The 23,139-nt window shown below is 34.1% G+C and overlaps 1 protein-coding gene across 1 annotated transcript in view; it reads left to right on the forward strand.

The window, feature by feature from the left end:
• Positions 1-4,320: 4,320 nt before the first annotated feature.
• The window catches only part of LOC136027648 (dynein axonemal heavy chain 3-like), a gene marked incomplete at its 5' end in the record, with an annotated part of 137,231 nt that continues 118,412 nt past the window's right edge, over positions 4,321-23,139 (forward strand). Inside the window, 6 exon segments of the mRNA XM_065705075.1 lie at positions 4,321-4,785; positions 9,281-9,487; positions 13,746-13,860; positions 16,515-16,713; positions 19,776-19,944; positions 22,872-23,065. Of these exon segments, the coding sequence (XP_065561147.1) occupies positions 4,321-4,785; positions 9,281-9,487; positions 13,746-13,860; positions 16,515-16,713; positions 19,776-19,944; positions 22,872-23,065 (1,349 nt within the window).

A 23,139-nucleotide genomic window follows, 5' to 3' on the forward strand; every position in this document is an offset into this window, starting at 1 on the left:
ACAAAACAAAAAGACAAACCGTCAATGGGTTGTTGAAACTGGATATTTCTTAGATTTTCTTTTAGCTCCCTTGCTTTTTTTATTTGCTTATTTTATACCTTTCTTCTTTTTACTCTGAACATGGATGGTCTTAGGTGAAGTATTTGCATTTTTCCCCGTCCATTTGTTTTCCAAGTGGATACTTGGTCGCTGTAGCATTAGAGATTATTAAACTATTTAGCTGAAATTACGTATTTAACCGTAAAATGATAATATCAAACAGTTCGCGGTAAAGAACTTATAATTGGTTACCACGAACTATTTGATATGGTTCGAACAAAATCCAAACTTTAGCGTAGAGAGGAAGGTATTGACGAGGGGACGAATCTCCTTATATATGTAATAATTTATGTTTGTTTTAATTTTTAATGTTGCTCCTTACTTTCAGTTGAAAAAACTTGTTTTTATTTATTTAATGATTAATAGGAAGGATTAGCAGGCTGTTAAACCATGTCTGCTCCACGCTTTCGATTTTGGGTGTTCGAAATTCCTTTTTTTTGGGGGGTACTTGTACAAAAGTTTTACTCTTTATTGCGTTTGAAGGTAAGTGCTTGGAAATTTAAAAAGATATTTTAAATACTACTCTTTAATAAATTTTGTAATCAATTTTTTCCATTAATGCTTGCAAAAAATTTCAATAATCAGAAGTGAAAACGCAAAACTTACAGAAATTACAATAAATGATCAATTTAAACTTAAACTAACAAAACTATCATAACTAGGAGTAGGGATAATGCCCCATATGTCTTGTTAATACCAGAATGTCACTTGCTCTTTACTCAAAACAGTTATTATTTCTCACCACGAGTTTTCATTTTTACAACAACATCAAAAAAATAACGAATATCATCATAATAACTAAGAAATGAAGATTAACGATTTAATGAATAAAGATATTCATTCTTGGAACCCTCAATAATTCTGTATTTACTAACGTTATAAAAAAGAGAACGTCTAAAGTGTATTTTTCCTTAAGTACAGTGTAAATGAGGCTCTGGCCATTATTCTGTTGCGGAGATATTGTATCTATATGCAATTTTAATTGCTGGCTTAGACCAACAGTGGTAGAAGTAGTAGTTGTAATTGTAGTAGTGCCACTAGACGCACCAGCAGTGGTAATAGTAGCAATCACATTATTTAAAGCTGCAAGCGGTATTAGTCACAAGCAGTCACATCCCAGTCCCAAGTAGTTGCACTCGCAGTCGCAAGTAGGTGTAGTAGCAACTACGAGCAGTTCCAGTCACGAGTAGTTGCAGTCGCGAACAGTAATAGTCGTAAGTATATACAGTCACAGTTGAAGAATTTGCAGCCGTGCTTTCACAACAAATAGTTGTGATCTCCATTGCAAGTTGTCACCTTTGAAGTCATAAGCAGTCGTATTCATATTCACAAGTAGTTGTAGTCGCAGTTGCAAGTAGTCGCAATCACATTTACAAGTATTCGCAGTTGCTATCAGTCGCAAAGTAGTCTCATTGCAAGTACTTTTATTTAAAACCATAAATAGTGGCGATTGCAGCAGGTAATCTTAGTCACTGGCGCAACTACTTACAGTCACGGTCACAGTCGCAGTTGCAAGTTATCGCATTCACAAGTGGTTGCAGTCGCAGCACCTGTAGGCGTAGCAGTAGTAGTATAGTATCAGCAGAAGTAGTAGTAGTAGTAGTTATAGTAGTAGTGGTAGTAGTAGTGGTAGTAGCTGTAATATTAGAGTATTATTAGTAGTAGCAGTAGTAGTAGTAGTAGTAGTAGTAGTAGTAGTAGTAGTAGTAGTAGTAGTAGTAGTAGTAGTAGTAGTAGTAGTAGTAGTAGTAGTAGTAGTAGTAGTAGTAGTAGTAGTAGTAGTAGTAGTAGTAGTAGTAGTAGTAGTACTAGTAGTAGTAATAGTATTAGCACTAGTAGCAGTAATAGCAGCTGTATTAGTAGTAGCACATGGCGTCTTTTCATTAGTGCAAATTCCGTCTCAAAATGCTCTGGGGCTTTATGGATACCCAGGATCAAACACACCCCTGTTCCGAATAACAATCCTGTATATACAAGTAATGGAAAAATTTTATAGCTTACAGCCCTTACCACAAGGATTGTGGGGGTCATGCCATCCCCAAAGGCTTAGTTATTAGACCCTTCGAATATGTTGAACAAAATTACCATCTACAAATTTTAACTTGGCGTTTGGGGGGTGGGGTGGGGAAAATTTTTCCCTGGCAATTTCTCCAGAAATCTCTACAAGTAAGACTAGGTCGACAAAATGGAAGTAAGGCAAATAACAAAAATGTCGTATTGGAGCTTGAGTAAATTCCCCTGTAAAAAATTTCCCCTTTAAAATTCATTCATGGAAACTTCCTTCTCACAACAGATCATAACCCTTGGACCAACCCCACCCCCCAGAAAATTCCCCATCCCCAAAGAATGTCTATGCTTCCCAATCAAACATTCTATATAGAAACAACGGGCAGACTTCGCAGCTTTACAACCCTTTCCTCAGGGGTTTTGGGGGCTCATGTTATCCCCAGAGGCATGACTAATTGACCTTCCAAATATGCTAAACAAAATCGTCGTATAAAAATTTTAATTGTATGACTTTAAGGAAAACAGGGGCGTGGGGGGGGATGAGTGTCACTCCAATCTTTTTGATCAATTAAAAAGAGCACTAATAGTGCTATCATTCGCCTTCGAAAAAAGTTCTCGCGTGGTTATGATCAATTATGTGGTTAGAAGTTTTTACTAGTCAGGAAAACTTATTACTAAGCTGAAAATGTATGCTTCTTTTAGAACTAATCTAAAGTAACCAGAAAGAAGTAAAAAGTATTTACTATTATATTAGTGATAAGCTGCTGCAGCCTCCACATTTGCTCCACCAAATCATATTTGATTCTGGTACTGTCCCCAGTTCTTTTTGTGCTGGTACATTGACTCCTGTTTTGAAAAAAGATACTGATAGCCGGAAATGTTGCTCCTATAAGCCTATAGCACTTTCTTCTGTTCTATGTAAATTGCTGGAGCTACTAGTGATTAATGACGTAAATAAGGCTTCTTCAGCTCTGGACAATCAGTTTGGATTTAAGAAAGGCTATTATCGGGAACAAAGCAGTATATACTTGCCAACGTCTTGATGGACACAGAAGGTAATGCCAAGTTTGTCGTCGTCGCGGCTCACTGTGTGTGTAGTGCTTTCAATTCTAGTGTGCATTACCATTCATTGTAAAGTGCGCAGCAGCTAAGTCTCAATCGTTCAGTTCTACTGGTATTTACAAATCTGTATGTGAGGTTATATGTTGTAGGGAAAGTACCTACTCGTCATGGTTACATAATGTGAAAAGTGGAAATGGAGTTTGGAAAGGAATTCACCAAGGTGGGGTAGCTTCGCCACCATTGCATAATAATAGCGTGGTTGAAACCCAGAAATAGCTTAGAATTAGTTTAATTTTTAAAGTTTTGGATCTTCCCATACTCAATTACGATGACCGTATCCTGAATTTAAGTAGAACCATGTCGTGTGTTGAGGAAAATTTTTCTGTGGTCAGTAGAGCATATTCTGAAATTAGTCTCAAATTAGTACTCCTAATTTGAGATAGGTACTCCTAATACTCCTAATTTACTCCTAATTTCATCAAACCCTTTTGATGAAACATCAAATTCAGAGCAAATCCTCTGGATTAGTACTTCGAAGAGCGACATCCTTGCTTTCGTCAAATTTGTCGGTGGTTTTGTATGCGTACAGTTAGGTAAGTTAAGTACAGTTATGTAAGTTAAGCACAGTTAGGTAAGTTAAGTACAGTTAGGTAAGTTAAGTACAGTTAGGTAAGTTAAGTACTGTTATGTAAGTTAAGTACAGTTAGGTAAGTTAAGTACAGTTAGGTAAGTTAAGTACTGTTATGTAAGTTAAGCACAGTTAGGTAAGTTAAGTACAGTTAGGTAAGTTAAGTACAGTTAGGTAAGTTAAGTACAGTTATGTAAGTTAAGCACAGTTAGGTAAGTTAAGTACAATTAGGTATCTGCTTGTATAAAGTATCTCAGTCTTCCGATATGAGCTAGTGTAACAACGACAAGGGCTCCCTTTATCTTTCATCTGAATGAGGAACTTAGAAAAGTGTTTGGTATGCTAATTCACTGTTCGCGTTCTCTAGTTCACAAAAAAAGTCTCCAATTCGTTAAAGGCTTAATATACCCCCGTATAATTATTGTTCGTATTCCTGGTGCCCCTTAATCTAGATACTGTACTAATATCAATTAAAAACAACCTAAAAAGTATTTTTTAATGATATATATTTTTTTGGAATTTAGGTCCAGAGTACATGGCTATACCTCGAGCCTATATTTTGCTCAGACGATATTCGCCGGCAAATGGCAAAAAGTGGTGATAAATTTTCAGTAGTTGACTCTACATGGAGGGGTTTAATGTCTCTTGTCTCAGAGGAATCTACTGTCTTGACAGTTACAAAGCAAGAAAATCTGCTGAAAAAACTCCAGGAGGCTCTTCATTCGCTACAGGACATACAGCGAGGGTTAGATGAATATTTGGACAAGAAGAGGGTGTTCTTTCCCAATTTTTATTTTCTGTCTAACGATGAATTGTTGGAAATATTGTCAAAGACAAAGGATCCTAAGATGGTTGAGCCTTATTTGAAAAGAGTATTTGATCAAATAAATCGTCTAGAATTTTCAAGTAGTGGTGAAATAGTGGCAGTTTATTCAAGTTCAGATGAGAGGATTCCTTTTTATAGGAGGGTGGATCCAAAGGAAAGCAAGGTGAATTTCATAGCAATATTTAAGTTACATAGTTATTAATATATTTATAAACAGTATAAATAAAGCTTCTTTATAATATAAGTAAATTTATAAATGTATAAAAACAAATAGATCCATACAAAAATATGCATGTAATATAAATGAATAAATAACATACAGACTTTGTATTTATGTATATGTAAAATATATATTTACATAAACCATATAAATGAATAAATGCATAAATACAACTGAATATAATGTGAATAGAAAATTTACAATATAGATAAAATTCTATAAATTTTTACATTTTCATGAACAACTAAAATAAATCTTTTGAAGATACGTGAAGTCTCTTGAAGAATCGTTACAGAAAAATTTTGGTAGGAGGAATTCGTGAGAATTTGTACAGTGTATTGCTGAAAAGAATTTTTTCTGGGGGGGATTAATTAAAAAAGCTTCCGAAAAGGGGTTTTTTCAAAAAAATTAAGGTTGTATCTAACATAAGATAATCAGATAAAGAACTATTAAAATTCAAACTCAAACAACCTAAGGTTACTGTTAAAGAATAAAATGAAACCCAAAACGAACAGAAATTAAAAAGACAATCATAGAAAACAAACATACACCAGGTACTAATATAAATGAATAAAAAATAAATCTTAAAACGAGTAAAACTGAAATCTAGTGTGCAAATCAAGCTTAAAAAGGAAAAAAAAAATCTTTTATTATTAAAGAATAAAAAAAACCAAAGCGAATAAAACTAAATAAACAATCATAGCAAACTAAGATACGACAGGTACTAATATAAAGAAATATACAAACATCTTGAAAAAAAATTAAATTAAAATTGAATGTTGAAATGATGAGCTATCAGCAAATGATATTATTATACATCGAATATTCAGTTTAATTTTATTAATTCTTTCCCAGACTTTTCAAAACAAATATATAGTTTCATTACAGAGAATAGTTTTAACAAAATAGACTATTTTTAACAAAACGGCTATCTCGATATTTTGATCGGATGCATTTGGGAATAGAAGGGCATGTGGAAGGGCAGGCTAACCTCCGATCACATTAGACTTTTAAAAAGCGAACTTGAACTTTTAACTTCCAATCAAATGAGCCTCCTTCAAAGTTTATAAAACTACTTTTTCCACAAAAACCTTTTATAATAACAATAGGCAACTAGCTTAGCTTATAACACTTGTACCAGGGGCTAAGGGTATGTCAACTACGGCATACCCTTAGCCCTACGGTACACTTGTCCCAGGGGCTGAGGGTATGTCAACTACGGAGGCATAGTTTTCGCCTTTTGACTGTTTTTGAAAAATTGATATGTCAAATTTTTTATTTTGTCCACTTGAGGGAAAAGGTGTAAATGGGGCTGATCACCCTCTGATCCCTCGTGACGCTTAAAAGGCAACAAAAATTTTCCATTTCCATTCTAATGAGCCGGTTTAAAACGTAGTAATAGTATTAAATATCATAAAGCTCAACTTCATGAAGTTTGATCGTAGGCTACATTTTGACTTAAATGAACCTTATTTCTGCTTCGTAATCCAATAGATGATAGTCAATTTCAAAAGAACTATTGCAGCCTGGAACAAAATATCGAATTTTGAAGTAAAATATTGTCAGTGAATTTTTTTTTAGGGGAAGGGGGTTCAATGCCAGAGTTATTGTTATATGAATTTTAGTCTATTTTGAACAAAATAGCTATCTCAAAGATTAAATCAGTTGGGATTTTGAAATAAGAGGCTATTTGCCCTTCTGTCACTTTTAATCTTAAAAAGTGAGCTAGAGCTTCCAATTCCCGATTGAATGAGCCCCCTTAAAAGCTTGTGCGACCACACCTTCTATAAAAACCTTATATACCCCGGGGGCATGCCTTAAGAAATTTGCTCCCGAATGCTTGGGGGCTATATTTTCCCTGCAGTCTTTGTTATGTGATCTTTGGTATATTCTGAAGAAAATGGCTATATATAAAATTCAACCGGATGTATTTGGGGAATAGAGGGCTGGGGGGAAACCCCCTTACTTTGCTTCCTAGCAAAATAGTTTCAGCCAGTGATGATCTCACTAAAGTATGGGTGCTTCCATTTATATAGATATAAATATATATAATTAAGATAAATTTAAATAGCAAATATATAAGCCAAACTAATTAGTTATTAAATTAATCAGTTAAACTAATAAAACCGTAAGAAAAAATAAGAAAAACTAATCAATTATTTTTGACAGCTGTTTCCGTCCGTACAAATTCAAATATTAACCATGGATTGATCCCAAAGACAATTATAGCATACCTTCCAAATATAAAAATTTAAGAGAGAAAAAAACAGGCTTAATTTTAACAAAGAAGTGGAACAAAAGCACAAGAACAAAACGACAAATATTGAAAAATTGAAAATTGGAATATTTATTATTTAAAGTTTTATCGTGCTTTTGTTCCACTGCTTTATTTAAATTAAACCCGTTTTTTCTCAATTTTTTTTTAAGTGGAAATGCAGTGAGGTCTAAGAAATTATTTACTATACCTTCAAAGGAACAATAAACCTTCTTAAGCTGTTTAATCCTATTTTTATCGTATTTTTATCTGATTTTCCACGGGTGTTTTTTTTTCTTTCTTTTTTTTTTTTATTTGTCACCCGCTACAAATAAAAATATCAATTGCATATACAGGTCTTCACAAGTTTCCACTTAGCTCATCGTAACAATCAAATTTCAGTTTCACTCTTCTTGGTACTTCAAGGAATCCAAGGCCGTATCCAGGGGGTTAGGAGGTTTTAACACCCCTCCTCCCCGAAGTGTTTATCCGACTGGTAAAATGATAATTAAAATGGATAAATAAATTTTTTAAGGGTTTTTTAAGTTTTTTCTGTACCCTCCCCCCAAAAAAATCCTTGATACGTTCCCTGAAGGTAACTCATGAGTTCCTTTTTAGTTGAGTTTTTAATGTATACTTCTTTCGAATTTTGACGTATGATAAGGTTTGTAAATAAGTTTTATTCCACCCACAGCATATTTATGTTTTGTCTCTCTTTAGATGAAGCTTAGAGGAGTTAACTCACAAAAACGCGGGGGAAGGGGAAGGACCTTTTTCGATAAAAAAAACTAAGACATAAAAAAAGGAGCAACATTGAGCAAACAAGCCTAAAACAGGATGTAAATACCAAGAAAAGAGAAGATTTATTTTGTACACTTTAAACATTTATACAAGTTCTTAAAAATTCTAGTGTTTTTTATTTTGTATTTGTTCTTTATTTAAGTTACATGTTAGTATCGTTTATATACTACGTTTGATTGGGGAGCATAAATATAGTCTTAGAAACCCTAATCGAAATATTAATCCTGGTAATAAGTATCTCCATTTTACAAGTTACTTATTAATTTCTAACCTGTCAAACAACACAAAAAATAGTGCACAGAGACGGAGTACAAAATAGAGATAAAGAAAAAAGTGGGAATGACAAAAAAAGACACCGCAGCCTTTAAAAATTAATAATAATCAGCTACTAAAAGGTTCAACCCTAAGAACAAAAGATTGATTTGGAATTTAAGAAAAAATTGTCATTCAATACTAATTTAGGAATGTCAACATGTTGACACATGAAAACACCTAGGGCAAAAATAGTTGGTTAAACTTGACAATACCTTTCGTCAGTAAAAATTGAAACATTAACAGCATGTTGGCTCCAAAAGACAAGGACTGAACACGTGTTCAGTAGCCTACTGCTTTAGAAGAGGAAACTGGCTTAGAAGAGGGAATAATATTTAAGGGTAGGGAAGACGGGGACTTCAATTCACGAAAATGTATAGGAGGGGGGGGGGTAAAATTCAGACTTTTAACCAAAAAACAGCAGCAGAGTATTTTGCAAAATCGGGAGGAGGGCAGTTTATCAGTAAAAATACAAATATAAGCATTTCTGTGTACAAATAAAGCATAAAGTGTTTCTTTCTTCCTTGATAAAAGAATTCGAGTCGTATTTTATTTAAGTTTGCTCAGGTTCACTGATCAAAAACTAATTCATCACAGTCAGTAGTTCTAGCTTTAAGTTATTCTTATGGTTATTCTTGACTTGCAGTCTGCTGAGGAAATTTAAAAATAAAAAGACGATTCAAAGTTTTGTTGCGTTTGACAAGAACAAAGTTCCACGAGCCTTCGAAGCCGGACAAGCGTTTCTCGGTTCATTTATCGTCTCTACCTATGTCCCCAAATTTTCACATCCAAAACCCTATTCTGAAATTACAGTTTATAACTCTAGATAACAGAATTGTAAAATCTAGTATCTAGGCCCAGCAAAAACAGATAGTCAAATACAGAAAGAAAACAAACTTTAAACAATCTATTCGCAAAATTATTGATTTTCATTTATTTCTCCCGTTTTAAAAATGAAAGAATATAACATAAAATAAATCATTATTTAGCAATTTTTTTGAAAAGTTGAATATTGCAGATATATTAGTAAGGAACAGACGCATCTCTTAGAATAATTTTATTTTTTTCTAGGGAATGGTGGAATTGTGGTTGACAGAGGTTAGTGATTGCGTGACCGATTCCCTAAAAATACTTCTAAGCGAAGCAATAGACGAAAACCTACATGACATATCCATTTATCATATTCAGAAATACCCAAATCAGATACTTCTCTTGGCTATTCTTGTCCAGTGGACATATGAGGTCGAAAGAGTGTTTTCAGAAGGAAAGGATTTTGAGGTATATCATTAAAATATTTAAATTATCATTATTAATAATTTGGAAGTAAATGACCTGGCTATTTAATAAATTATAAAACACCACCGAGAAGTAAAAGTCCTTTTGTATGAGCATGCAGGAATATCTTTGGAGGTTATATGAACACGCAGGAATATATTTGGAGGTTATATGAGCACGCAGGAATATCTTTGGAGGTTATATGAGCACGCAGGAATATCTTTGGAGGTTATATGAGCACGCAGGAATATATTTGGAGGTTATATGAGCACGCAGGAATATCTTTGGAGGTTATATTAGCACGCAGGAATATCTTTGGAGGTTATATGAGCACGCAGGAATATCTTTGGAGGTTATATGAGCACGCAGGAATATCTTTGGAGGTTATATGAGCACGCAGGAATATCTTTGGAGGTTATATGAGCACGCAGGAATATCTTTGGAGGTTATATGAGCACGCAGGAATATATTTGGAGGTTATATGAGTACGCAGGAATATCTTTGGAGGTTATATGAGCACGCAGGAATATCTTTGGAGGTTGTATTAGCACGCAGGAATATCTTTGGAGGTTATATGAGCACGCAGGAATATCTTTGGAGGTTATATGAGCACGCAGGAATATCTTTGGAGGTTATATGAGCACGCAGGAATATCTTTGGAGGTTATATGAGCACGCAGGAATATATTTGGAGGTTATATGAGCACGCAGGAATATCTTTGGAGGTTATATTAGCACGCAGGAATATCTTTGGAGGTTATATGAGCACACAGGAATATCTTTGGAGGTTATATGAGCACGCAGGAATATCTTTGGAGGTTATATGAGCACGCAGGAATATCTTTGGAGGTTATATGAGCACGCAGGAATATATTTGGAGGTTATATGAGTACGCAGGAATATCTTTGGAGGTTATATGAGCACGCAGGAATATATTTGGAGGTTATATGAGTACGCAGGAATATCTTTGGAGGTTATATGAGCACGCAGGAATATCTTTGGAGGTTATATGAGCACGCAGGAATATCTTTGGAGGTTATATGAGCACGCAGGAATATATTTGGAGGTTATATGAGTACGCAGGAATATCTTTGGAGGTTATATGAGCACGCAGGAATATATTTGGAGGTTATATGAGCACGCAGGAATATCTTTGGAGGTTATATGAGCACGCAGGAATATATTTGGAGGTTATATGAGCACGCAGGAATATCTTTGGAGGTTATATTAGCACGCAGGAATATCTTTGGAGGTTATATGAGCATGCTGGAATATCTTTGGAGGTTATATGAGCACTCTGGAATATCTAAGGTAAATTTATTTAAAATCAAATAAACTCAGGAGCTAAACACATAAGATTAGATTCAGCCATTAAGTTTTTAGGAGCCTGTGCAGCCAAAATAACAAAGAGATTCCATCATGAAATGAACTACAAAAATCAAGATAAAGTGAAAGTACGCATGACTGTTCAACTTTTTCAGTTCTACCTTAGAAAGAATGCTGAATACTTTATTCCATCATTCATTCTTGTGACGCGTATAGATCAATATAGATCATCAAGACGCATATGGTATCTTTCGCTTTAGTCCAACATCCCTTTCAACTTTCCTGAAGGTTTTAACTTAAAACCTTAAACTTCTCCTGGGATTTTGCCAAAATGGCATTTTAACAGCCTTGACGCACTGGTGTCTTTTGATTTAATTCAATATCCCTCAGTATTCCCTGAAAGTTTAGACTTCTTGCACTTGAAAGCCCATTAGATATTCTAGATAAGGTCTTTTGAAAACCTAGATGTAAATTGTGTGTTCTTATTTAGCTAACCATCCGTCTCCATATACCTTAGAAGTTTCAACTTGATACCCTTAGCTGTTCCGGATACATTGAAAGTGCACCCTTTGACCACTTGTCAGTGTCTTTTTATTTATTTCAACATTCCGGAGTGAATGTTGAAATAAATTTTATTTTATTTCAACATTCCGGATTTATTTCAACATTCTCTGAAAACTTCAGCTTAATATCCTTTGCTGTTCCTGACGTATTGCATATAAGCCCTGACCACCTGGACACATATAGTGTCTTTACAATTAGTTCAAAATAACCCCTCAGCATCCTTTGAAAGCTTCAAATTCCTTAGGTCTTTTGCTCTTTTGGGGATGCTTCAGACTTCCTTTTTAAGATCTGTATGCACAAAGTGCCTTTGTATATAGTTCAATATCAAATAAATTTTTTAACTGAAAGTAAGGGGCGATATTAAAACTTAAAACGAACAGAAATTATTCCGTATATGAAAGAGGCTGTCCCCTCCTCAATGCCCCGCTCTTTGCGCTAAAGTTTTTTATTGTTTTAAGAAGTAGAATTGTGAAAAAGAGTCAAACTTTAGTGCAAAGAGTGGGGCGTTGAGGAGGGGACAGCCTCTTTCATATATGGAATAATATCTATTTGTCTTAAGTTTTAATGTCACTCCTTACTTTCAGTTAAAAAACTTGTTTGTTTTTGTTTAATTTCTGAACGTTTTTGAATTAATTCACGTTTTGATTTTGGCTCACGGTACATGAATAATTAAACCGAAATTTGCATATTAATTTTACTTTTTTGGCTAAATGAATTTTTCAAAATTTTGATCAGACAATTTTAAGAAAAAATATGAGGGGGTTCGTCACCTCGTCAATACATCGCTCTTACACTAAAGTTCGAATTTTTTTGAAATTCTTTAAGAATGGCACCTGAATCACAAAGGCCGTTTAATTAGAATAAATAGCTCCCTTGAAATTACTAAAAATACTTTAGCGTAAAGAGTGAGGTATTAGGGAGGGGACGAACCCCCTCATATACGTAATATTTCCGTTTGTTTCAAGGGTTAATGTTGCTCCTTACTTTCAGTTGAAAAAACTTGTTTTTTTTTAATTTCTCATCTTTTTTTAATAAACACTAGTAAATTTCCCCATGAAAAGATCCTCTCATATAACCCCTTCCCCGCGACCCCCCTACCACCAGAAAAATCCCCTGAAAATGCCAGTATACTTCCCAGTAACCAATATCATATGTGAACAATGGGTGATGTTCATAACTTGCTGCCCTTTCCCGTGAACTCTGGGGAATTAAGTGGTCCTCAAAGACATAGTTATAACATACTTCGACTATGCTGAACAAAATGACTATCTGAAAATTTTAAATCTGGTGACTTTGGGGAAAAAATTAGCGTGGGAGGGAGTCTAGTTGCGCTCCAATATTTTGGTCACTTGAAAAGGTATCCAGAACTTTAGTTTCTGTTAGAATGAGCCCTCTCGTGACAATCTAGGACCACTGGGTCGCTACGATCATTCCTGAAAAAAACAAATAAATAAACATCCGTTATCTTTCTTCTGGCAAAAAATACAAAATTCGACATTTTTGCAGGTAGGAGCTTGGAACCTCTATAGTAGGTTCTCTGATACGCTGAATCTAATGGTGTAATTTTCGTTGTCTACAACTTTAGGGGGTGTTCCCTTCTTTTTTTCGAAAATAAGGCAAATTTTCTCAGGCTCGTAACTTTTGATGGGTAAGACTAAACTTGATGAAACTTATGTACTTCAAATCAGCATAAAAATCCGATTCTTTTGATGAATATATTGGTAGCAAAATTCCGTTTTTTTAGAGTTTTGGTCACTATTGAGCCGGGTCGCTCCTTACTACAGTTCGTTACCACGAACTGTTTGATCTTCGTCAACATGCTTTGAAAATTGCACTTTAATACCCTTAATCATTCCGTAGGTATTTTAGATACACCCTATGGACAACCTAGTTACCCCGGTCACAAGAAGTCGCAGTCTCGGTTGCAAGTAGCCGTAGTTAAAGTTGTAAGCAGCAACACTAAGTTTCAGTCGCAAGTAGTCCTACTCAAAATCGCAGCTATTTCATCGGCACATCTAATTCTCTTTTAAATCTTCTAAAACAAAATTTTCCCCTGTGAAACCATTTAAAATTTATTTCGCGCTAGGTTTTGGTTCGATGGGTGTTATTGAGCCTTTTTTTAAGCCAGTATTTAAACATTTATTTGAACTTACAATAGAACCATGGTTCTCTTAATAAGATTATTAAATGAATATACCGTTTAGTGACCACGACAATGTGTAACATATTTAATAATTTATCGAAATATTGATTAGCTTTAGTTTTCTTTTACTTTTGATAGCTTAAGATACAATTATTTTGTATTAAAAAATCTTTTTGTGAGCCTTGTCAAAGGCTGAAAATTTCTATTTTTGGATTAATTTTTTTTTCAGGGTTTAATATGCAAATATGAATCAATTTTATTGACTGCTGTCAACCTTATTCGAAGTTCAACAAACAAATTACACAAGGCTAATCTTTCGAATATTGTCATTTTCTGTATGCATCGTAAGTATCAGCAACTTCCAGCTTTTTTTTCAATTTTGCGAAAAATAGATTTTGATAGTTTTTACTTTAATCATGAAAGTTCTTAAGCCGAACTGGCCAGACATGACAATAAACAACAAAGAGAGATAAAACTCTACAAAAAGAAAACTTCAAACAAGACGACAGCCAGTAGAGAGGAAAGACTAAAACAACGCGGATATTTCGCCTGTATCCAAACAAGGGGTCGTCCTCAACACAAGATAAAAAAAAATTAAAAGAAAACTAATCTAAAAACAAATAAAAACCACCACCAATAATAATAAATAGAATTGTCGCTACTTATCCACGTAGGGAAAAGCAGCTATTTGATTTTTTATCATTTTATTTTATGTTCTATTTAATGATTTTTTTTAATGATATTTTATCATTGAGGGCACCTTGTTTGGATACAGGCGAAATATCCGCGTTGTTTTAGTCTTTCCTCTCTACTGGCCGTCGTCTCGTTTGAAGTTTTCTTTTTGTTGAGTTTTATCTCTCTTTATCTCTCTTTGTTGTTTATTACTTTAATCATACAAATTAGAAAAGTTTTGTGTTTAATAGGCAGTAGCACCAAAGTTTCAGAGGAATGAGATCAAATCTGCCACATGGGCCAGCCCACAGGAGGGGAGGATTGTAGTGTCAGTCTTCTAGTTCTTCAAGAATGAAAGATAGGGTCTGCTGAAAAAACTATTTTAACGATGATTTATATCATATATGGTAGAGCTAAATTTAGGTAATAAAATACCGGACTCAAGAGTTTGCAAGATGTTTAGGCCAGGTATAATTCAGACCAAAAGGTTTTTAATGCAGTAGGAATAAGGAGTAACATAATTTGTTGAGTACTACATATCCTACTAATAATTTAGCAGACCTACTTGACAACAGGGTTGCTGGTGAGTTTTTTTCTACTATCAAAAGGACACTTTTTCATCTTGTATAAAAAAAAGTGTTTGCTTGACTATTTGCCTAAAAATAGTGTTGTAAACAATGGCGTAATTCTGACAGTTTTTCTTCGAAGAGTAAGCCTATATAAAGTAGCGATGTTCATAAACTTGTGTTTATTTTGTATTTCTTATTTGGAGGAAAATCCCAGGAGTAACATTAAAAAGGAGTAACCCTTACTCCTTTACGGTAGCTCCTTTACTCCCTTATGTCTAGTAACCCTCAACCATTTCTTCTTACTATCTCAAAGGAGCAAAAGAAGTGATCAAAGGAATAACATGGGATCACGAGAAGCTGATGTACAGCAATCATTTGTATACATTGATATTTGACAATAATAATAAGATATAGATTTGGCGATATCAATAATAATAATAAGATATAGATTTGGCAATATCAATAATTATAATAAGATATAGATTTGGCGATATCAATAATAGCATTAAGATATAGATTTGGCGATATCAATAATAATAATAAGACAGAGATTTGACGATATCAATAATAATAATAAGATACAGATTCGGCTATATCAATAATAATAATAAGATAGAGATTTGGCAGTATCAATAATAATAAGATATAGATTTGGCAATATCAATAATAATAATAAGATATAGATTTGGTGATATCAATAATAGCAATAAGATATAGATTTGGCGATATCAATAATAATAATAAATATAGTTTTGGCAATATCAGTAAAAATAATAAGATATAGACTTGGTAATATCAGTAATAATAAAAATAAGATATAGATTTGGCGATATCAATAATAATAATAAGATAGAGATCTGGCGATAAGTAGTCGAATAATACATATCAAACACGCATTATGTGCTAAAATTTTTCTATATTTAAATATTTTAGCACCTCTTTTTATGCTTCAAGCTTATTTATCGGAAGTCTGCATTTTATTGAAGCAGAATTCTGTTCATCTTTGTATCCTAGCTGTGGTTGAAATCAGTCTCATCTGTTTGAAATTTTTATGGAAATTTAAATAAGAAAAATGCACAAATGAAGATGGCTAATCTTAGATTCACATATATATTTGTAAACGAGGAAGGTTTGGTTGTCTTGCAGTTTAGTTGCTTGCTTTGGCCATTTTAGTTGCTTTGTCAAAAAATTCTGGAGTTGTAGTTTTTCGATCAACAAGATAATTTCACTCCATATTTTTTTTTTTTTTACTGCAGTCACCCCTCCTCTCTTTTTTAAAGACCATAATTAGTGACGACAAGAGTACAAACCAAAACTGTTCATGATGTCATTTGCGAATGTTACCTGTTGTATTTTTAACCAAAGTTGTGTCGAAAACGAAAAATAGTTTTCACGGTTAATGCGTTCGACCCAGCAAAACTGTAAAGCGTTTTCATGTTACGGGCTCCAAGCCTGTTGGACACGGGTTTCTCAAAACTGTAACGCGCCAGAATAGCACGGTTGAACACGGGTTCTGAGAAGACCGTGTTTGACAAGGCACTCAAAACTATAGTCAGCACAACCCGTGTCCAGCTATGTGTTGGTGTGGGGGGGGTCTGAAAATCGAGGCTCTAGTGTTAGATACACGAAATTCATTTGAAGCATTTATGATAATCCATTTTCGATAATTTTGAATCATAAGTCTTGTTGTTTCGTGCCACATACGAAAATTATACCGCCTTTCAAAAAGCTTAAACCTGTTTACATTGTTTTTACAGTCAAGTCGAGTGCAACCCTTCTCAAAGCTCTTAACGTGACATCCCAAAGGACTTCAGTATGGCTGTCACAATTACGTGGCTATACTGTGGATGGCTCAGTATTTGTGAGGGTAGGAAGCACTGAGCTACCTTACGGCTACGAATACACTGGTGGTTCACAAACTCCAGTTTTAACTTCCAATGTAATGAAAGCAATCAGGTAAGAAAATAGTGGTTTTTTTAAGAAACAAAATTAAAGAAAGACAATATCCATATATTTTACAACCAATACATAATCACCACTTGGAGTTTGTTTTTTAAGTTAAAAGTCTGCTAAACTTTCTATTAAAGCATTCAAGAGTTTCTTCGTATAAATTTTGGCCACCTTACAAAGGGCAATTATTGGTCAAAATTTAGGAATTTAGTACAATTAATTCCAATAAGTTAAAAAAAAAAATGATTTTAGGATTTTAAGTAGCCTGCTGGCATGAAAAGTCTAATAGTTTTGAAATATTGATTTCAGCAGAGATAATTTAGGCTGTAGAAAACTAGCAAAACAGCTTTTCAAGCGACAGGTGAAAAAGAAAAAAAAACACAGCTACACTCTTTTGAGAGCAGAGGAGAAAAATGCTTCCTCGCCTCCCCAAGCTTCAAATTTGCTTCACTCCACCCAGTCAGAAAATAAATATAAAAAGTTTGTTTTAACTGAAAATAAGGAGCATCATTAAAATTTAAAACAAAAAAAAACTATTCCATATTTAAGGGGGGCTACCCCTTCGTCGGCCCTTACTCTTTACGTTGAAGTTTGACTTTAATAACAACTCTTTACAGAAGATTGCTGAAACACAAGGGCCGATGAATTTGAATGAGATATATTTTAAAAGAGCTTTTAGACATCAGCGTAAAGAGTTAGGGTCGAGGAAGAGACGCCATTCTTACGGAATGATAATATACGGAATAATTTCTGTCTGTTTTAAATTTTAATGCTACTCCTTACATTCAGTTGAAAAATTATTTTTTCGTATTTGATTATATGAAATTCCGCACTTGCAAATATTGAAATCCACACGAATATTATGACGAAATTCTGGACGAATATTTTTTAGGGGTTAGGGAAGCAGTATACTAACAAGATGGACAAAGGAGTTAGAAATTCATCTAGAGGATTATAAAGCTCCTTTTATGTGTATGTATTTAAATAAGAGTTTGTAAATACAACATTTGCCTCTATTTAAAGCAATTTATTTGTAGGCTTTCATCTATTGTTGGTTTAGTAGGCTACGTAAAGTCGAACCTCTATAGACTAAGGTTTTGTGTTTTTATTGTCTTAAGCCCCGGATTTAGATTTTATATTCAACATTTGACGGAAAAAAAAAATTAATTTGTCAAACAATGGATATATGAATTTCTAGGATCAGGTCTGAAAGATAATACCTACTTGAAGTTTACCCTTTCGTTACTCAGTTCCTCATCTCAGAGGACAAACAAACTTTCTGATTCATACTTACTTGTCATTTAATGTGATTGAGGACAAATTTTATTCATATTGAATTTACAATTTCTTAATCACATTAAATTTAATTTCTCGAAAATTAAAGTGTTGAAGCTTGTTATTCTTTAGGCTGTAAAATTCAGCGGTCTAAAAGCTCTTTATTACAGTTTCTATGTCCGTAGGTACGATATTTTAAGTAAATACCGACAGTTTTTATTGAAGGTAGATGGGGCCCAGGAGCTGTGACCGCCTCTGAAATTCGTTTGCTCTGTTCCCTTGGCCAAAATCACTTGTCCCATAGGTTTAAAGCGGATTACAGGTCGGACAGAGACAATTTACCTCTGAAAGTTGTCCTTACCATAGCCCATTACCCCGGGGTATTTGCCACATTAGTTTTAAATCAATAAATACAAAAAAGCATGTAATATCTGTTTTCTTCCTTCTGAAAAGCTGGTAAGGAGCCCTGGAGGAGCCCTGGTCGAGCTTTATGCCTCCGACTGGGCCGATAAATTTCCGTGTCTCTGCTTCTAGCAGGGCACAGTATTTGAATAAAAAACCTTGAAATTAGCAGGGAGGGGTGTTTCATGGGTTATACGCCTACTTTATAGCCTAAAATATACGGACAAAGTATCATTAGCAATTACCAAGCTTTTTATTCGCGTCATTTTGCTGTTACCTGTCTTAGGACTGTGTACTATTTGCTCTGGCTAATGAACATCCGTGAAATGGCTAATTGTGTAAGCTTGTATTTCTTCGTGTAGGATTCATTTTTGGGTATAGAATAGTGCAAGTTTTCTTTCTTACTTTTTGTGTCATTAAATGTCTAAAATATATCAAACGTCAAAATCCAAAATTAAAAAAAAATAATTGGAGCATCTTTTTCGAAATCCGGATTTAAAATATTATTTCCCAAAAATTTATGAGAGAAACAGAAATTTTGTTTAAATTTTCGAAGAGACAATATGAAGTTCTATCAGTATCCAAAGCTGTTGAGAGCTTAGCTTCGAAGCTAAGACTTTTTACTGGAACAAAATGTAGGAAATTAGAGAATACATGTAGCATGTAGGGAATGTTGGTATAACAAAATGTAAGGTCATGACAACTTTAGAAATTATTTCTATGTCAACGAAGCAATTTTGTGGATAAGAAATTTTATGTCATCTTGTTTAATTTCTATAATATTTTTCGATTAAAATGAAAAGGCTACCATTTGAATAAATTAAAAAAAAAAATCACCCAAAAAATAAGAATCTGGTATCCAAGACTGACTTTTTCAGAACTATTTCCAAGGAATTTAAAAAACACACGGAATTTGTTTCTCCGGCTGGCGTACGGATGGTTTAATGTTCTCTTGGAGCATTAAATAAAATTGTTCTGATCAAAATTTACTTTCCAAACTAGGACAGTTTTTTTTAATACCATATGAACACAAAAAAAATAGTTTTTTCTTTAAACTCACAAAAATTTTACAAGCCTTATTAGAACTTTTTTGCTATATTTCACGACTCCCATTCACAGGAAAAATTTAGAGTTTCTTTCTCTTACCCCCTACGGAGCTACAGAAAAGCTGTTAGTGTTGCTCCAGAGCACAATAAGACAGACTCCCTTTTTGATTGCTTTTCTATTTGAAAGTAAAATGTCTGTGAAGGTTTTCTTGTTACTCCTGTAAAGTCCTTTTTTTTCTGGATTTCGATAGAGTTGGATTTGCCCTTAATAACGTTCTGTGGAATATATGCGTTGCTTATTAGTGTTTTCCTGTAAAGAAGAGCTATTCATTTTCTAATTTTAAGGCATATCTATGAAGCTGTGACAGCAAATAAAGGGATTTTGTTGTATGGTGACATTGGTTCTGGAAAAACCGAGTCAGTAGAAGGAGCTGCAGTCTTCGCTGGCCGCTCAATCATGACCTACAATGCTTCTGTGCAGACTAATGTTGAAGCTTTCTTAAATGTTATTTCGGTAATTTTTTATAATTATATATTATAGATTTGTTCGTGTTATAGGACTAATTTGACAATTGTTTCGGTAAGTGTACAAGCGTTTGCTATTTTGGTTAATACAGCACCTTATCATAGTTCAGATTTATTATTCTTGCAATTTATGACTTGCAGATAATTTTATGCTTCTGTGCAGACTAATGTTGAAGCTTTCTTAAATGTTATTTCGGTAATTTTTTATAATTATATATTATAGATTTGTTCGTATTATAGGACTAATTTGACAATTGTTTCGGTAAGTGTACAAGCATTTGCTATTTTGGTTAACACAACACCTTATCATAGTTCAGATTTATTATTCTTGCAATTTATGACTTGCAGATAATTTTATGCATTTCGCTGCTGAATCATTTAAGTTTTGACGTTTTAATGTTCAACTAAACACATTTTAGTTTATATAGATGTTGTATAGAAATCCTGTTTTATTATTAAAACCATTTTTTCGTACATGGGGGATAATGAGGATCCCTCCTGGCGCAAACTAAACACGAATATTGACGTAAAATGCAACTTTTTGAGTTTTGTTACCCCCAACTCGCTGTGAAAAACTCCCTCTGATTCCTTCCACTTCAGATTTGCACCTGCATGAATTACCCTGCATGAATGATCGCTTGACTTACTATTTCAAATAAGGATATAAGAATTGAATTACATTGTCAGTGTGACTTTTGTGCCACAAAGGAATTTTCGGGCCCCTTTAAGACCTTTTGATAAGATTATTCAGAATCTCTATGCTTAAAAACAAAAGGTTACCTCCAGGTAGTTTTTCAAGTGTTCAAACTAGCTTCAAATTCATTTTTTATTAAGGATGATCTTGTGTTTTGCGTTCAACATGTGGTTCTAAAATACTTTTTCTATTGTTCTCTTTGAATTTTACTTGTGAACTAGAGCGTGTCTATGCTGAAAATCGTGTTTAATTTACTACCTGAGTTATTATGAACGAAGTTGTATGAAAATTTTTATTAGTATATAAAATGGCCTCTTGTATGTTTGAATTCTGAGAATGAGTAATTGTGGATTCTCAGGCTCATGGTTAACTCAATTCACACTAAAAAGCAAAAGGCGAAATGAAATTGATAAAACGACATATTGTGGCTTATTTTTTTATGGTTTTCTTAATTGTGTTGCAAGAGGTTTCGTCGTTTTTTTTTGTTTTTTTTTTTTCTTTTCTAGCTCCCCGATTTCAGCTTATTCCTAGAAAGTGGCAAGGGGTCTAACCTCTGCGGTTCTTATGGAAAGTGTAGACCTTAGGCCGCATTGATGAATATGACTTTGCATTTTGAAAGCATCGTAGAACTCTTGCCTGGGGCCAATAAGGATGGTATGGTTTTTGCTTGTCCTTGAGCCAAAGCCTATAGTATGTGAAGTGAAGTGGAGTTTTATAGCCTATGTCAGAGAGAACTATCTGGAGTTATGCAGTCAAGCTTTCGTTTCATCAAACCATGTTTCAGATTTCGAGTGGATAGCTCCGTTCTAGCAGGCAAGCCGGCAGGCACCAGTTTCTAATTGAAGAAGGACTAAAATCTATAAGTGCTAAATATATGCGGCAGTTACCTGGCCCCAAAGCCAATATATCTTCTTTGAGTGATAAATAGAAAAATTTACAGAAACAAAAAAGTGGCATTTTCCCACGGATCCAAAAGTGCTGTTTTCTACTGTTTCTACCCATTTCTGTTCGTGATTTCAGCGAGTTTATCATTCGGTTTTTCGCACTTGGGATTGCAGTAGAAAGATGGTATCATATGTGCCTCTTAAACTTTAAGAGTTCTCTCATTGCTAAGTAAATTAGAGTTTATCGTTTGCTCCTTTCTAAGTGATGACGTTAGAAACTTGGCCTACGACAAAAAAGTCAACTTTCGAACTAATACAGGTAGATTTTTTTTCGACGGCATCCAATAGCTCTTGATGAGCTGATCAAATTATATTCAACCCATTTTTTGTTAGAATAATTCCTTTATGAGATGTACCAGTTTGAAAGTTTAAAGGGGTTGACAACTTCAGTAGTAAGGTACACACTGAAACCAAAAATAGGCCGATACCAATTGTGAGACATATGGAGGAGTTTTAAGCTGTTAGCTCATGATCATCTTTGGCAATGAGCAGTTCGCAACTTTTGTTATTTGGTGTCATGTAGGGGACTTGTTTATTTTAGTATCCTTACAGATTAAAAACTTCATTGTTTAATCGAAGTGAGGAAACAAAACCAAAGTGTTGCTCTAGCAACACTTTGCTCAACGAAGCCGAACAAACGTTGCCGCAACTCCTCACGTTGCCCATACAACGTAGATCTAGTTTAATTTATGCTTGTTTTTCTTATCATATTTGGGGTAATGTAGAAATGAGGGGAGGCTCCGCACCAACTGGCCTGGCCTTTACGGTGAAGAGTAAAATCTAAATGTTGCATAACATTACTTCAGAAATGAGAATTACTCTGGAAAAAGGTAACCCTTTAAGATTTTTTAAAGAGAGGTCTGAAATGCCAGGATATTTTCTTAAGAAGTAATGTTTATGTTTTGTTGAGAAAACAATGCTCCCGAGGAAAGCCACTCCTCATTCTTCCACCTTGGAGCGGGTAAACTTTCGATGCAAAAACAATAAAAAAACACGTATACTATTTGAACTCATAGACTATTTGGACTACCCTTATTCCATGCTTATCTACCTTAGTTCTGCCCTTGGAACATCATTTTTATACAATTCTAAAAAGACTGTGCATTTCATTCAGACTATATGGCTTGGATTTTTCTCCAATCTTTTTCTCCTTTCTCTCAACTTTGTCATCACAGTACAAAAGTTGATTTTAATTCAAAAATTGATTTGTACTTCAACTTAAACATAGCTCAAATTTTTTTTTATTTACTTTTTTTTATGAATTTTTGGTATTTGTAGGGAGCAATTCAGACTGGTTCTTGGCTATGCGTGCATGGTGTCGACAGAATTCCTTTAGACGTACTTAGTGTCGTGACTCAAACCCTTGAAAATCTTTTTATTACTCTACAGAAAGGCCTACGACGATTTGTCATTGGAAAGATGGAACTCTGTATTACTGGAACTTGTGCAATAATATTTACTACAAGTAACTGGTAAGTATCAAGCAGATTCCTGCCAAGACATGCCTTCTTTTGCTAAATTAAAATATTGGGGCGTACTCATTGGA

This window comes from Artemia franciscana, chromosome 5 (assembly GCF_032884065.1).
Source record: "Artemia franciscana chromosome 5, ASM3288406v1, whole genome shotgun sequence".
NCBI lineage: Eukaryota > Metazoa > Arthropoda > Branchiopoda > Anostraca > Artemiidae > Artemia > Artemia franciscana.